The 17,321-nt window shown below is 36.7% G+C and overlaps 2 protein-coding genes across 2 annotated transcripts in view; one reads left to right on the top strand and one right to left on the bottom strand.

Annotated features, from left to right (window-relative positions):
- MED12L (mediator complex subunit 12L) overlaps positions 1–17,321 on the bottom strand; it is a 320,736-nt gene that overhangs the window by 72,296 nt on the left and 231,119 nt on the right. Inside the window, exon 16 of the mRNA XM_063098437.1 lies at positions 3,258–3,405. Coding sequence (XP_062954507.1) covers positions 3,258–3,405 — 148 coding nt within the window. The remainder of the gene's footprint in view (positions 1–3,257; positions 3,406–17,321) is intronic.
- Positions 13,294–14,325, top strand: P2RY12 (purinergic receptor P2Y12). Its single transcript, XM_063098458.1, has one exon. The coding sequence runs from the start codon at positions 13,294–13,296 to the stop codon at positions 14,323–14,325; it is 1,032 nt and encodes a 343-aa protein (XP_062954528.1).

Genomic DNA, 17,321 nt, shown 5'->3' with positions numbered 1-17,321 from the left:
GTAGTTAAAGGCTACCAAGAGCTCTACTGCTCACATTGTCTTCTTACTGGGGAAAGTTTAATTTCAGAAAAAAAATGTCACTTTACAGATTTCTCTATTAAAGACACAATAAATGAACAAGATTTCACTGAACTCAAAAATATTTTGCTTATGGTAAATGTAATGGTTTTAGAAAATATCATTAAAAGAAAGGAGACTTCCAATCCAACAATAAGCAATTACTGTTTAGAACCCCAAACAAAAAACAAATACGAAAAACAGGTTGTGTTCTAATTCCCTAAAATAAACAAACAAGCAAACGTTGATACCAGAGTAAATCAGAATTAGAAAATGCTGGAGTAACATAAGTTACAAGCCACTTTTGTCAAGGAACACCAAAAACAATGCAAAGAATAAGAATTAACACATCAATTAAACCTGCTTCTTTTAAAACATCTATCCTCAAAAGTACAAACTAAGCATGGAATTTTGCCATTACTATAGCTGCTCACATGTCTTGAGCAGGTTTAAAATATACAAGCTGGAAATTTTTCATTTATTAACATCACTGGTCCGAAGAGAGAGAGAGAGAGAGAGAGACACACACACACAACTTGAGGAAGTAGATCCAGCTAACAACTCCCAAATGACCTTTTTGCTTGCTTGTGCTAATGGGTTTTAACTTCTTAAAACCTCAGCTAAAAGAATGTAATTGGTTATTGATAATTGATATCTACTTTAAAAGAAAGATGTAAGAAATCAGTGAGTCATTCTAAATAAAATATTCTAATAATATTTACATGAGTAACAATATAGCCATAATACATAGCTTTTCCTCATCTGTTTTATGTTAATTTGTTTTCAGAAAATATATTATTGCTCTTTTGTTGCTGAATTTTGGTTTTCACTAAAAAAAAATTTAACACCTGAAAGTTTTGGCTTTTTAGAGATTGCTATAGTAAACTTCATTAATGTTTTCAAAAGATATACCATTAACAACCAAAATAAAAAAAGATCATCAATGTAAATGTAACATGAAGTTTGACCATGCTCAACTGAAAAAGTTATTGAAACTTTAGATTATAAATTACTCCAGGTGTGAGCCTGGGCTGATCTACAACACTCGTAGGGGGTTGGTTCCTCAAAATCGTGTCTTTATATATTCCCAGAAATCAAACATATGCTACCACAAGCTCTGTTTTCCTTACCAGCCCTCATTTTGCTTTAAAAAAAAAAAAAAAAAAAAAAAAAGGTGGGCAAATTTCCATTAATCTGAAGTACAATTAGCTAGTTTCTGGTACATATATTAAATTTTAAGTAGTGACTTAAGATTAAGACTATTTACCAGAAGGCAGCTTGCTGTATCCCAAATTAACATCTTTCTGGTTGAGAAATTTCATCTAAAATGGAGGAGGGCTGGCTGGTTAGCTCAGCTGGTAGAGAGCAAAGTGCTGACACCACCAGTGTCAAGGGTGTGGATCCTAATTCTGACCAGATGCCAAAAATAAATAAAAATAAAATGAAGGAAGGAAAAAATCCCCTTTGAATATGCCATTTCCAAGTGGTGCTTCTATTAGTGACATCTCAAGAAGCAGAACAGAACAACAATGATTTTCTCTTTGTGAGTTCATATGGACTTTGTGAGTCTATTTAAGGGACCAGCACAAAGATAGGACAAACTGTAGTCTGGCATTAAATAACTGTGAAGGATGTTAGGAGACTCCAGAGAAAAGGATATCACATTGCTTCCTTCCCCTACCCACTCCCTCAGCCTTCTGAAACCCGTAATTCCACTGGAGCTGGAAAGATCCTCTAAAAATAATTTAGATAAAACATGTATTACTGAACCTCTCAAAGGAGACAGTGTCTCCCCAATTCCAAGTATACGAAAAGCTGTTTCAAGTATTCTTTGCTAGCTAGCTGCAGGGCTTCTAAATTCAGTCTTCTAAATGTAACCCATTTCCCCTTTTCTCTAAGAAAAGGAAATAGCAAAACAACAGATAAACAGTCTTCTTAGAGAACTTTCTTTCTGAAGCTCAGTAACAACAGGTCAACTACAAGAGAGTTTTATTTCCCTTCCACAACTCTTGGTTGTTTCCTCACAGAGCTGGCATATTACGAGGTCCTTAACTGGCACTGGAAGGGAGTTAGGGAATGTGATGTACATCTGTGAAGGTAACTTTCCCATTATGTTCTAAGGACTGTTGCCTCAGACATCAGGCACACTCAGGACATCACATGCAAACTGAAACACATGCTGCCCCTTGCACTGACAGGGAGGAAAGAGAAGCTGTTTGCATTCATTAAACTTGTACTTTTCTTTAGGAAAGATCTAGTATAGACAGCTCTAGTAATTCATCCTGTTAAAAGTCTAATGACTGGATTCTCTGCGGAGAGGTCCATAAAGAAGTATTTTGTACTGAAGAACACAGTAAGCTCCTAGAGGTGGTTTACAACACGTGTAGAAAGAATGCTGTCTGCATAGGGTAAATCCAAACTTTCCTTTTCTTTATATTACTTAAACATTAGAGAAATAAACTCCAGAGGTAGTAGTGGGGCACATATAATGATATCATATTTTTAACTGGCTGCCTAATGAAATAAACAGACACTGAAAAGAGTAATTAGGCTAATGTGAAATAGATAATTACAAAATTCCAATTATGCAACATGGGTCATAATATAAAGACACAGCTTCTCTGTAAAAACCGTAAAAAGCCTAGGGAAGGAGTATTTCAAGTGAAAAAGGTGTGACAAAGCAAAGGCCCAATTTTCTTTTTCACTTGAAATTGTTTGGAGATACAGGTAGTCACCACTGCCTATTGCAATTATTCCTCAGAACAATGTAAGAAAAGATCAGCAGCTACACTGTCATGATTTTTAATTAACATGCAAACATGAGTGCCCCAGATCAAAAGCAGAGCACAAACTTGAAAAATGATGGTAAAGAAACAGGGAGATGGACCTTCAGCCTAAGGGTTTTCTGCCTCATTCTTCAGTATTCCATTTATTACTGCTATAGAAAATTGGGGAGGTATATACAAAAGAGAATAAAAATTACCTATATCTACCTACAGAGTAGGGTATTTTAATACAAGGATTACTATAAATGGAAACAATGCTCTAAAACTTAAATGTGCTTATTCATATTTCAACATGACAGTCACTCAGGAGAGGAAACCCTCTGTGACAGTGGCATATGCCACTTCGATACAGACTGCACTGAGAAGGCAGGCAAAAGGCGACGCAGTGGGAGCAAACGCACCGAGGCTCCTTACCCCCTGTCTCTGTGGTACTCTTCTTATTCAGGATTTTCAGGATGTCTTTGGTAATCTTCTTCAGCTGATGCCTCGCCTCGTCACGCTCTTTGCCGACTCCGTAGAGAAGGACTGTGCGCTGGTTACATTCGTGGCTCGAAGACTCATCCTGGAAGACAGACAAGGCGCTCTGAACTGTCTGCAGGGCGGGCACCGGCACGCACCAGGCCCTGCACCTCCATGCCGGCCGGTGGCCGCCACCTCTCCATTGACCTCAGCCTCCACTGCAACACCCTTGTTTTTCCAGTTTGGAACTCGCTAAAGTAAAAAACAAAAAACAAAAAACAAAAAAAGTGTCAACTGACCTGAAGTCTTAATAGAAGCATTTGATGTGGGCGTACCCTACAGAGTAAGTTCTGGCTGTTGAAAACTTTTCATTGTTTAAAACTGAACATGGTACTAATTTCACATCATGTAACATACTACCTAGTCTTTCTTTTCCCTTAAGGAAAATGTTATTTCTTAGTAAGCTTGGTTTTATATATGCAATAACAGTAAATATTTTATATTTAGAGAAAAAAAAATCTTGCTAGGGTCCTCAAATACCTCTATAAAAAATATCTCATTTATTTCCAACATGACTGTGGGGGATACATGTTCATTTCCAAATGACAAAACAATAAAGAGTGTAGGCTTCATTAGGTGTGGGGTAATAGTTAGAAATGCAAACGTGTTCCAACACCACCAGTCTTCCCTTCTGGACCACCTACCACCCTCGCCCCACAGACACAGTGAATCCAAGTACTATTCTTTCCCCACATGGGAAAGGAAATTATTTAATCACAGCATAACAAAAACATTTACACACTGCTATTCACATTCCTTAGCCAAAGTTAAGTAGTCCAGGATGCATTTCTCTCTTATGCCTGGCTTTGAATTTTTCTATCTAAATTTCTCCCTTCATTTTCTTATAACATTTCCAGCTCTATCTTCAATACATCTCCTTTCTTACTCTCTGTACCTCCTTGCCCATGCCAGGCACTTAACCTTCCTACCAGCATCTTATTCAAAGGAGCTTACATGAGGAAAAAACTTCTCCCAGGGAAAACAAGCTGTATTGTGTTCATAATTAGTAGTGGCTGCAACAAAGAGGAAAAACGGTCAGGCTTGGAGAGCTCCGATGTTTAATCTGGAGTACTCCACGTGTGTACTCGGTACAAAGCAGCATCTTACTTCTGCAGCCTTCAGTAAGAAAGAGCCTGTTTTCTCTCTCTGATTCTGTCACCCTGCTGTCAGTCCCTCTTTTTGTCAGTCTGTCTTTCTCTCTCACATACTTACATTCAGGCCACCATTTCCCCTTGCACTGGTTCTTTTTTATTATATGCTACCAGAAATACACATTTGTATATCCCACTAAGCTATCTGGTTACTCTCCCTCCCCAATGATTCTTAATATTTCATGCATTCAAATTTGCCTACTTTACAAAAAAAAAGCAGCAGCAGCAGCTTGTAACAAGTTTCTCCCAGAAGCTGTTCTTATTTAACATCCTGAGTATCCAAACCTATCCCAAATTTTCAAAAGATGGATACAGCAGTAGGATAAAATCAACACAGGCAGTGATTCCTACACCTGGCTGCACATGGGAATGAACTGAGCTGATTGTTAATCTCCAATTTTTGTTTTTGTTACAGAGCATTATTGATATAATTCTTTTTTGTCTGGTGGATACGTGCATATAAGCCCTATGAAGAGAACAGGAGGACACTGACAAAGTCTGTATAAACTCAGGTGTGCCAGTCACATGCCTTGGCAATTGTTTTCAGTTAAGGCACATACCAAATGGTCCTAACGTAAATGTCTATGTGAGGGGTGAGGAAAAGACGTTAGCACAGTTACCCAACAACTGTTTATAGAATATCTAATTAAGTCACGATGCTATGAACCTTCAGAAAATACAATGGTGAATGTTTCCTGTCTCCAGGGAGCACAGATTCAAATGTCATAAAAGTATAATGTGCAGAGCTAGAAGTCCAAACAGGGATGGTGAGAGAAGGTACCCTGAAAAGATCCATGCACTCACCACAATCACACAGGATAACGATGGCCCACACTGTACCACTAAACAGCCCAGGCTTGGGGCTAAGAGAGAGCTGTGACTACATGCTGGTTGTGCCACTTGCCAACTCCATGACCCTGGATAATGAACCTCTCTGAGCCTCAGATTCTTCCTCTGAAAAATGGGGTAACTCACCTTCCTTGTAAGGTTTTGGTGAGGATAACTGAGACAAGGCATGTAAAATGCTTAGGAGCATACTGGACACTGCTCACTGCTGCTCTTCATCCTAAAGACTCCACTTCTCTCCTGCATGCACCCCACACCCTTACTGCACTGCATTATTCCACATTTCTGCAGGACCCTCCCTTCCTTTGCTGTTGTTCTTCCTTCCACCTAAAATACCCTCAACAACTTCAGTTTTACTTGCTGAAATACTATGTAGAAATACAGTGTCAGGTCCCTCACTCTGTCGCTCCAGTTTATTAAAAACTCTCACCGCAAAAGTAGAGAGGGGAAGAAGTCTTTCCAGTATCTGCCACAGTGTAATTCACTTATTTTCTAGGTATTTGTTTAATTTCTGTCTTCCCCATTAGAGTATAAATTTTGTGAAAGACCCCATGTCTGTTTAATTCATTTTTATATTCTCCTTAATAGGTGCTGAGTATTTAATACTTATTGAATACACTAAATGGAGAATAAATAAGTGAAATAAGTGGACTAATGAACAAACATATGGCTAAAAGAATAGGGCAAGAATGAGGACAAGAACAAAAATTAGTTTTGTAGGAAACAACCTGATAGTTAAGTGCTGAGAAAACTGAAAGGGAGAAGTGAGAGACAAAGTTAGAGCAAAAAGCTTTGCAGAGTGAACCAAATCTTAGCAGTGGGAATGACAACTAAGAAGCTAACAATAATCAACACTTGTTGACTATTATAAACAATTATAAATCAAGAGGTATCTGAAAGAAGTTAGGAAAGGATTAGCATCTGAATCCAGTGAGTGAATGTACATCTCACTGGACTTCAAGATGGACCCACCGGATAAAATTTGTTGGAGGAAAAAAAAATATGTTATATGGGCAGGGAGCTCCTGAACTCAGCTATAAGTATGAGGCATTTGAGGGGTAGGTGGAAATGGATTGTAAATGTGTAGCTGTTGGTTTGATGTGAGCACTAATGCAGAGGTGACAGCTCAGGGATAAGGTGATATGTCATGTCCTGGGAGGAGCACAAAACCTCCACATTCTCCCTAGGGGAGAAGAGTCAAGAAAGGCGAGATGGAGGAGGGGGTGAATAAGCCATCATATGGTGTACACACACTCTCCATAATTAAGAAGATGACCTGATAATGCACTGTCACAGAAGTCAGGGGAGGAGACATATAAAAATGGGGGCCATCGACAATTCAAGTCGAGTCACTTCACAATGCATGTGTCCTCTCTGATTTGTTTACTAAAACTCCATGTGTGAACCTCAAAAGAGAAGGTTCTCTCTAACAGTACAGGCAGAAAACAGGGAACCAGGGTTTGAAGTTGATGGTGAAACAGTGGAATGAGGGAAGTGACTGACAGTGACTGGAAGCTGGGCATGAAAGAGCAGCTTGAGAGGAAAGAGAAAGTCTTACAGGGACAATTAAATTTTTGTTTCGAAGCTATTTTTCAAATAAAGAAGTCTCCACAGAGGAAGTCAGGATTGGAAAGCAGATAACTGACAAAGGAGACAGGAGGCAAGGGCCCCTTGTCTGAATGTAAACGGAAAGAAAGAATGGAACATCTTTCTACTTAACTGAAGGGAACAAAGAAAACTAGTGAAAATACAGAGAAATTTGGAGAAACTTGAAGAAGCTCAAATCAGCTCATTGGCCCTGATGGTCTCAGGAAATCGGGCCAAGAGTTAAAATCATGGACTCAAAGTGAGAGGCTGTAACTAGAGAGCCAGAGCAGTGTGCCGGGAAGAACCACTGGTCAACTTCTACAGGGGTGTAAAGACAGTCTTTGTTTCTTATAATTAATTTTTTCAGGGAAATTGCGATAGCTGTTACTACACTATTCTTCAAACAGGACAGGCAAAGATGTTTTAAAAGCTACTGTTTTTTAATAGCCTACAAGATTTGTTTACATCAATATTTTTGTACAAGTAGAAAATGTACATGTCTTCAAATAGCAATTCATATCAAATGGGAATAAAGTCAACCTAAGAAAATGTGCCAAATACTTCAAAAAGTACCAGGGATTTCTACTCTTTCAACTTCGTATTTAAACATCCTCGAGTTGAACAGTTTTAAGTAATATTAATAATCTGACATCAGCAACAACCATCACTATATTGTTATTTCCTGAAGGATATATTTGTTGCGCAGGAAAAAGAATCAACTGGAGAGTCCATAGGAGCAGTCACGCTATCTCTTTTATGCTAGCCCACCTGCTGCCCTTGGATTTAATGGGAAATCTCCCCTATAAACTGAGTTCTGGAAAACTCATGCTCTAGATCAATTACTTTCTTTCCCCAGATATTATCTGATGCTCACAAAGACTGAACTGAGGAAGAAACTAGGGGGATGCATGTCTAAAACCTTGGCAGGCTTATTGTACTACTGGAATTAAAATACGTCTCTTGAGCCAAATAGCCTTAGAAGGAAGAAATGGAGTTAATGAACTGAGGTCTGCTGTAAGTCATCTTTATTTTTTTAAAATAAGTGACTAGGAATGTTGCCAAAATGTGTGTGTGTTCACCACGATGTGATAATTATGGTGAGATTGTCACTGCTGTGTGTTCTCACATTCATATTTTCTGGTATTTCTACAGTGATCCAATAATCATATAATTTTAAAATGACTAAACTAATGTTCTTAAAGGAAAATAAAAAAAGAATCCTGTTCTGAAGGTGCTTCCTTTTCTTTCAAACACTAATGAAAAATAGATGAAGTAGATGTAATTGTCTTTCTGATAAAACAAAATTGAACATTTCATCCTTCCCTGATGCTCTAATTTTGTACGTTTAAATATTCAAATGCAACCCAGTATACATCATGAAGTAAACTGCACACAGCATCCTACCTCATCTCTAAAAAAAAGTAGTAAAAATCAGCTTTAAAAAAATGAATTTAAAACTTTAGCATATTAAATTCTTTAAAAAACCTTCAAACATTATTTCTTTCAGCAGAATCTACCAGTATACCATACTATTTTGTTTAAAATAAAATAACTTTAAATGAATGTTTATTCATTCTCATTCTCCAATGAGACCATATTATCAGTTACTACTGATGAGTAATAAGCTTTGGGCTGGGGAGGAAGAATGGGTGTGCATACAGATGAGGACACTGTGTCACAGGAGCAAGGAAATTAGCAGGTTCTTTTCATTAGTAGCTATACCTGAATTGGAGGTGCCTTTTCTGTAAATCAAGAAAACAGGAGTCTCATTTAATTAGATTTATATAAAAAATTTATATAGATAGCCGAAATTGCTATACTTTGATGGGTAAAACTAGTTGAGATAATTACGCAGTGCCTTAAAACACATGTCCTCAATCAAAACATTCATTAATGTCAAAAGGACCACATTTAGGACCATAAACCATTACATCTAAAAGAGCCTAAGGGCTAATCAATTATATCTCCACAATCCTGCCCAAAGCTAGTTCCATTTCAAGGAATGGCCCTCTGGGTTCAGAGTAACCCCATTTGAAGCAAATATTTTCAAATAAACAAACTACCTTGGTAAAATAAATCAATTAAACCACTCGAAAGTAAAAATTCTCTTCATTTTTCTAAGCCATTTCAATCATAGGAAATAACCACATAAATCAATCAAAGCTAGTTCTGTTCCCAATAGTATTACACACAATTACAAACTGTGTATGAGGGTGTTATCTATTAATGAGAGATTAAAATGTACAACTTGCTCTGCTTCTTTTCATGTGATAATATACTTTTGTAATCATAGTCACTTTCAGGGTAAAGTGGTCTAAATGGGCACCTGGAAGACATTCTCCAATGAGACCATATTATCAGAGAGCACTGGCAGGCATGTGTGTGTGGTTGTGAGTTAAAATCAGAGGAAAGTCAATGTCAATAAGAGCTGGAGCCTTTCGTTTATCCCTTAAATCCCTACTGACAGCCCTCTTGGGATGTGGAAATATACACTCTCAACAAGGTAGTATGACTTGAGTGTCTTGAATTAGTGTTCCTAATTTAGTACAGCAGACTGATTTGTTGAAAATAATCATGATTTCCTTCTGCAAGCCTTGTTTCACCTGAAGATCTTAGAAACATGTCAGAATCATCCTTTAAGGGTTTACCGTTTGGTGCAAAGGCAAGTACAACGCTTATTTTACTGAAAGATGTGCAGCCATTCCACACAGGGCATTCACCTACTCCTGGCCATCAATATGAGGTGGGGGCTTCAGAAAAGGTGAGATGGAGAAGACTCGCAGATACATAGAAGTTAAAAACGTAGGCTCTGCCACAGACAGCATGGGTTGGAGTGGCATCTTCAATTAACTTCGGTGCTCTACCCCTCAGTTTCCCTCATCCAGAGAACGAGGGTAAGAGTATTTACTTCAAAGAGTAGTTGAGATTAGGCTAGAGTGAGTTAATTCATGACAATAAAAGGAATGCTGGCTACTATTATTCTGAAGTATACAAAGCATTAAGCTCTTTTTAAAATGTATATTTTTGAGTCTCCAACAAATGAGAAAGATTAACTAATATTTATGTATTACAATAGCTTAATTTTAAAATAAAAATAACAATATAAAATTTTCCAAGAGTTTAATATCAAACTAATCTTTCTAGATGACCAACAGATGGGAATTATTATTTAACTGAAAATTATGACTGAAATGACAACTGAATAGCTTGATTTTGAATTGTTAATGGCAACAAAATTCTTATGTCTGTTTAAATCAGTGGTCCTCAAACTTTAGCATGCCTAACTATCACATGGAAGGCTCATTGAAATATGGGTGGGGTTGGGGCACCCCAGAGTTTCTGATGCATTGTGGCCAGGATGGTGCCCATGAATGTGCAATTTCTAACAAGTTAGGTGGGGCTGAGCCCCTGCGCTGTACTTTGAGAGTCATTGTTAAAGATGCATAACATATGGAGAGACAGACACACACTCACAACTCAGAAGAATTAACCAAAATGTGTTCACAGCAAAAGCACCTACCGAAATGGTTCCACAGCTAAGAGAATAACACTACAGTTTGAGATCTTGTGTTTATGTGTGTCCGTGTGATCACACAGCAATATTTATAAGCAAAAAGTTTTACCCCTCAATTTCACTGCTATCATACCTATTGCCCTTTTGGTTTAAAAGTTAAAGAACTATATATAATAGTGATACAAGGATGCCTTAATGATATATTTTCCCCAAAACTCAAAGCTAGATCAAAAGAAACAAAAGAAGATTATTTATATTTAAATTATATTCAAGAAAGGCATGAAGGACACTTTATACAATAAGCCTGGCAATGGATACAACTGTTTTTATTATTTAATGTAATTTTGAAATCTGATAATTTATAATAGGAAGAAACTGTTTCACCTACAAAGGAGTTAATCAAACACAGATTTAAAATAATGACATTATTAACCAGGGGAAAAACAAAGGGAAAGAGACAACATCCTTAACCAGCACACATCTCTATTTAATGTAATTACTTGTTAAAAGGTAATATATCATCTAGTGCTGGGCACAATATGTTTTCAGGTAAATAACTATCTGAGAAAGCAAGCTTGCAACATTCTCTAGGAAGCAGACTTCGAAGGCTTGATCTCAATTTGGATCAACTTGGATCATTTGCATGGAAAATAACCAAAAGAACTCCAAGTTATAAATCAATTCTATAGCAAATTTCAGTAAAGTAAGCTGCAAGATTTTAAATTGCTTTTTAAAAGACGACTCTCAGACATCCTTGCCCCACATTTCCCAGAAAATAAAAGGAGAAGTCCTGAAAGCAGACAGATGGAAATCCAGTGTCTGCATAGCACTGAGTCCACAGTGAAGGTAATCTGACTGTGAAGCCCTCTCTTCCTCTCTCTCTCCCCCTCTCTTTCTCTCTAGAACACTCAAGACTTTACTGATGAAAACTCAGCAAATTCTCTCTCACAAAGAGATCTGTCAACTACACTGAGACATTAAAAGGAAAATACCAGATGCTACTCTGCAGGTTGCATTAAGTACCACCTACTGGATACACTCAATACTTCAGAATCAACAAAGTAACAGGTAATGATATATCTAGAAATATTTGACAAATGTATGTATCTACACTATGAGGTGTGTAAATTTTTTCCAAGTTTTTCTTAAAGTTGAAAACCTTAAATAACAATATCATTACAAGCATGTATTTGGAATAAAAATTAAAGTACAAGTCACATTAATGGTATCAGAGACAATCATTAATTAAGCTCTTCTTTGAAAAAATTATACAAAGCACGGAAATTAAATACAAATTGTCTTATTTATTTTACCTCGACTATGAAATGAGATTTAAATATAGAGGGAGCAGATATTCTCAATGTTAAGAATATTTGTTAAATAACTTACAGTTTAAGAGAAACGAGCATTCTCAAAGTAGAATTTCCAAAACTATCAGGGAATGAATAACTAAAAGCAAATAGCAGTGACAAGGAAGATTACAGTCACTGATCCTGTGTCAGTAAATGCTGAGTTTGGCTTAGTTTTTTGAAAAAGGAGTTAAACAAATGGGAAGGTGTTGAAAATTGAAGCCATACTGGTGACAACGTGATTCTTAATTGTTTTACTTTCAATAATTAAAGAATGGGGAAAAAAAGGAATATTGACATTTTGGGGCATTTAGTGCTACATTCATTTGTCAAATTTAAATCTTTTACATGGAAGTTAGTTTTTAAATTTAGATATTTTTACTTTTCAACATTACTGCATCTGATTATCGGGAGTAATATTTTACGCAGAATCAATTTCATTTGTCTCTGATAAAATGAAAAGATTAAATTTAATTTCAAATTTGAAGACTTAGATGCCAGACACTATATTCAAGTCAATTGTTAGTTTTCATCATTGGTGCCTGTTGTGGTAATAACCTATAAAAAGCAGACAAGGACATGGTTTCAATATTTTGTTTTAGCTACCATTACATACTCTATAAACCTAGAAAGTGTGCCCGGACTATTTTGAGGGATGTGAACTGATAACAGGCCAGTTCCTTATTTTTTACTGTTCTAAAATTTATACTGAACGATGTTCAATAAAATGCATGTAACAACTTCAAATATAACAAGCAACACTGAAAATGAGATATATGGGCTAAAATATTTGCAGCTAAATAATGAGTTTCTATGAAGCCTATTTTTGAATGGATGACTGAGCAACATAGAGGCAGGAATATCTTCCAATTATAAAGAAAAATGTTTTGGCTATTTTTTTCTGATTCAATATTTTATTTAACAAATTTCTCAAGAGTGATTTTACAGCAATTTCCTTCCACTTTTCACTTTAAGATTCTTATAGGCAATTATCAGTCATTTCTCCTTCAAACCCATTGAGGGTACTAGAGTAAGTGAAGCCCAGAAATAAGGACGGTGCAGAAAAGTGACCGTGAATAGAAACCAAAAAGCTAAGCAGCATGGAAGTGAAGCTGGAAAACAGTAAAGTATCACACGAGTTTTTCTCTTCCAGCTTTTACATATAAATACAGACAGGCTCCGACAAAGGTCAAAGTGTAGCATAAGAGGTGGACATTCAGCGAATAAGAAATACAAAGCATCCATAACTTCACATAATGTATTTCAGACCATTTTACTTCATTAGATATGGAACATTTGCTAAGATGAAATATTTTGAGGTTCAGCTAACTGTGTCCCTACTAACTGCCACAACAAACATCAGAAACCTCAATTTTTAGAGAAGGATGTATCTAAAGAAGTTACTCACAGAGACAACAGCAAAATCAACTACCTGAGGCTGAATATAACCATCCTCTTCCCCTCCTCTAGGTAGCAAAGAAGAAATGCAAGCCACCGACAACCTCACCTTTGTGCCTGGGAACAGCAGTCTGTGCACCAGAGATTACAAAATCACCCAGGTCCTCTTCCCGCTGCTCTATACTGTCCTGTTTTTTATTGGGCTCATCACAAATGGCCTGGCAATGAGGATTTTTTTTCAAATCCACAGTAAATCTAACTTTATTATTTTTCTGAAGAACACAGTCATTTCTGATCTTCTCATGATTCTGACTTTTCCATTCAAAATCCTTAGTGATGCCGAACTGGGAACGGGACCACTAAGAAGCTTTGTGTGCCAAGTTACCTCTGTCATATTTTATTTCACAATGTATATCAGTATTTCATTCCTAGGACTGATAACTATCGATCGCTACCAAAAGACCACCAGGCCATTTAAAACATCCAACCCCAACAATCTCTTGGGGGCTAAGATTCTCTCTGTGGTCATCTGGGCATTCATGTTCTTACTCTCTTTGCCTAACATGATTCTGACCAACAGGAGGCCAAGAGACAAGAATGTGAAAAAATGCTCTTTCCTCAAATCAGAGTTTGGTCTGGTCTGGCATGAAATAGTCAATTACATTTGTCAAGTCATTTTCTGGATTAATTTTTTAATTGTCATTGTATGTTACACACTCATTACAAAAGAACTGTACAAGTCATATGTAAGAACAAGGGGTGTAGGCAAAGTCCCCAGGAAAAAGGTGAATGTCAAAGTATTCATTATCATTGCTGTATTCTTTACTTGTTTTGTTCCTTTCCATTTTGCCCGAATTCCCTACACCTTGAGCCAAACCCGGGATGTCTTTGACTGTGCTGCTGAGAACACTCTATTCTATGTGAAAGAAAGCACTCTGTGGTTAACTTCCTTAAATGCATGCCTGGATCCTTTCATCTATTTCTTCCTCTGCAAGTCCTTCAGAAATTCCTTGATGAGTATGCTGAAGTGCCCCAATTCTGCAACACCTCCACCCCAAGAAAAGAGGAAGAAAGGACAGGATAGTGGTGGTGACCCAAGTGAAGAGACTCCAATGTAAACAAACTGAGGAAATACTTCAACCTATCAGGATTTGGAACTCCTTCAAGAAAACCACTATGTAAAGACCTTAACACTGACTAAGCAGCAGCTGAGTTAAAAACAGTGACTCTTGAAACAAGTAATAGAAGACTACAAAAGTAATTTTCATTTACTTTTCTCGTATTAAAAGCTACCTTAAAATGTAGAAAAATAACCTAACCTGTAGCAAAACAAACTGCATCCAATCACCAAGCTGCATGCAAACCTACACAGAATTCATGATTTGCAGAGTTTTGGCAAAATGGGAAACCATATAATATTTACTGTAATTTAAGTACTTCATTGATAACAATTTTTTAAGTAATCAACTAATGATCAAGCTGATATAATCTTCTGACCAAGACTAAGATATTTATTAAGACGTATATACATCCTAGTCCCCTAACCAAACCCTGGCCTATGGTGATACTTTTTATACAAATGTAAGTGAGATACACAAAGAATAATAACTACTAACTTTAAATTATTAGCAAAAACCTAAGGGATTTAAGCTAATTGAAATGGTATTTGACTGGAATGAATTTTTTTAAATGATAATAGAGATTTAAAGAATACATTTCCAATGAAGAGCAGAAATATCAAAGTCATTAAAATAGGAGAGTTACTTTTATGACATGCTAATATTTAAAAAGTTATGAATACTTCCTTAACACTAGAGAACAAGGATTTATTAATATTTTAACAGCTTCAAGTGGTTACGATACCATCTTTGACACTTACCTTTATTAACTAGTTTCTAGAAAATACCTGCTGCTTGAGCTAATGAAATTCCCATTAATGAGAAAAATGAATTAAATATGATTACAAAGTTGCACAGTGTAACTAAGAGTAAAATTATCGAGCTGTTTGGAATTGCCTGTTTGTATTTGTGTGTATAACATAAAAAAAACTACATTAAATTTTAAATCGCACTTTGTTGAAATTTCTTTGTTCAAAGATATTAGATACCATGACTTACCTCCCCGTATACAACTACATCAGATCCATTTAAGAAAGGACTGCAGCCAACACTGTTCTACTATATGCTACTCATGCTACTCTGCAAAGTCACTTCTGAAGATAATGTTTCACCTCAAAGTTCACATGCAAATGATAAAATAGGTCAGATTTATAACATGTAATCTGATTCCACACAAACCATATTCAATATTTTTAATATAAACAAAATATATAACACATGTGGAAATACCCATCACTTATCACAATTAATAATCCTCAGAGGTGATTCTCAAACAGAAAAAGACATAGATACTGATATCCAAATATAATTCCAGAAGAAATAGAAAGGGTGGGATGCAGTATAATGAAGTTCACTGAACTTCAATAATAATTTCATCCAAACCCTCCACAACTCCTGCTGAGAAAATTTTAATTAAAAGCTGAACTTATTTAACTATCCAAATGCTATCTATTCCCAAGCAGCCACATTTCTGTCTTTGGCACGGCTACAAGCGAACATTGGAAACCACTGGAGGTGCATACAGAGGCGTGTATGGGAAAGATGCATATTCTATGAAGTGCTGGGACAAGCAGCAGCAGCCATTTCTGCCACGTAGACTAACAGTTCACTCTAATACCATATGCATAAGTCTGCATGTTCTGGCAGAATACCAGAATATTTGAGCTGAAAGAGAATCTAGAGATCCACTACTCTAACTTTATTTTGTATATGAAAAAAACGAAGGGGGCAGACCTACTCCTCAACCCATCCAAGTCAGGGGTACAGAGTGGATTAAAACTGACCACATCATAGTGCCATGGAGGTCAGATGTTGGGACGCTGCAGAGTAGACAGAGTCTACCTGAAAAGTCTTTCTTTTTAGACTATACTAATTCACGGAGGTGACTATTTCCACAAAAGAGAGGAAAAAACCAAAAATGCTAACAATATTATGCTATTTTTATGAAAACAACTGTAAAGTATTTTGAGTTCTTTTTTGTGGGGGAGGGTGGCTGGTCAATATGGGGAACTGAACCTTTGACCTTGGTGTTACAGGACTGTGCTCTAACCAACTGAGCTAAACTGCCAGCCATGTTTTTGTGTGTGTGTGTGTGTGTGTGTGTGTGTGTGTGTGTGTGTGTATAAAATACATATATTATGTATGTATATATGAAAATTTTACATTAAACTCTAAGTCACACTTTGTTGGGATTTCTCTATTCAAAGACATTAGACACGATGTAGTCCTATATCAAACATCAAACAACCCATCCCAGACAGTTTGAGAGATCAATATTTATGGTGTGCTCAGTATACATACAACATGTCACTATCTCCAGCTTTAAGCATTCTAATATACATAATAAATCCCACATTTCACAATAACTTTTTAAAAAAAAAAGTGAAGCCAAATTCTGTAGACTCCGGTACAGAAGTGAAAAGCTCAGAATACGAGGCAACAAAATGTAGTCTTTCTCACAGCCTCAGTGGCTTACAAGTCCTAAGGACGCTGGCTACTGGAACTTTCTCTCAGTGATTTCTTACAGGAAACATCTAAAGCAGGTATTGGCAAACCATAGCCCCCAGGCCAAATCCAAACCCACACATTTGTGTATAACCTGTGATCTAAGAAAGCTTTTCACATTTTCAAATATTTGTGAGGAAAAAAAGTCAAAAGAACAATAAAATTTCATGTCCCATGAAATTCATATGAAATTCAAATTTCAGTGTCCGTAAATAAGGTTTTGTTGGAACACAATCAAGCCTATTCAGGTTTTATCTACGGCTGCTTCTGTGCTACAACAGAGCTGAGTTGTTCTGAAGAAGACTGCATGGCCCTCAAAGCCTACATATTTCCTAACTGGCTCTTTAAGAAAAGAATCGGCAACCCCTGGACCAGTACTTCAAAAACAGGGAGAAAAACCCTTTGCGAAAAAAGAACCCTCTCTTCACACATCTAGGTGTTTCAATAGCTCTGCAGTGAAGACAGGTGATCTCTGTTGACCAGCAACGCCC

Source organism: Cynocephalus volans, chromosome 1 (assembly GCF_027409185.1).
Source record: "Cynocephalus volans isolate mCynVol1 chromosome 1, mCynVol1.pri, whole genome shotgun sequence".
NCBI classification, from domain to species: Eukaryota; Metazoa; Chordata; class Mammalia; order Dermoptera; family Cynocephalidae; genus Cynocephalus; species Cynocephalus volans.
This window is presented reverse-complemented; position numbering and strand designations above follow the sequence as displayed.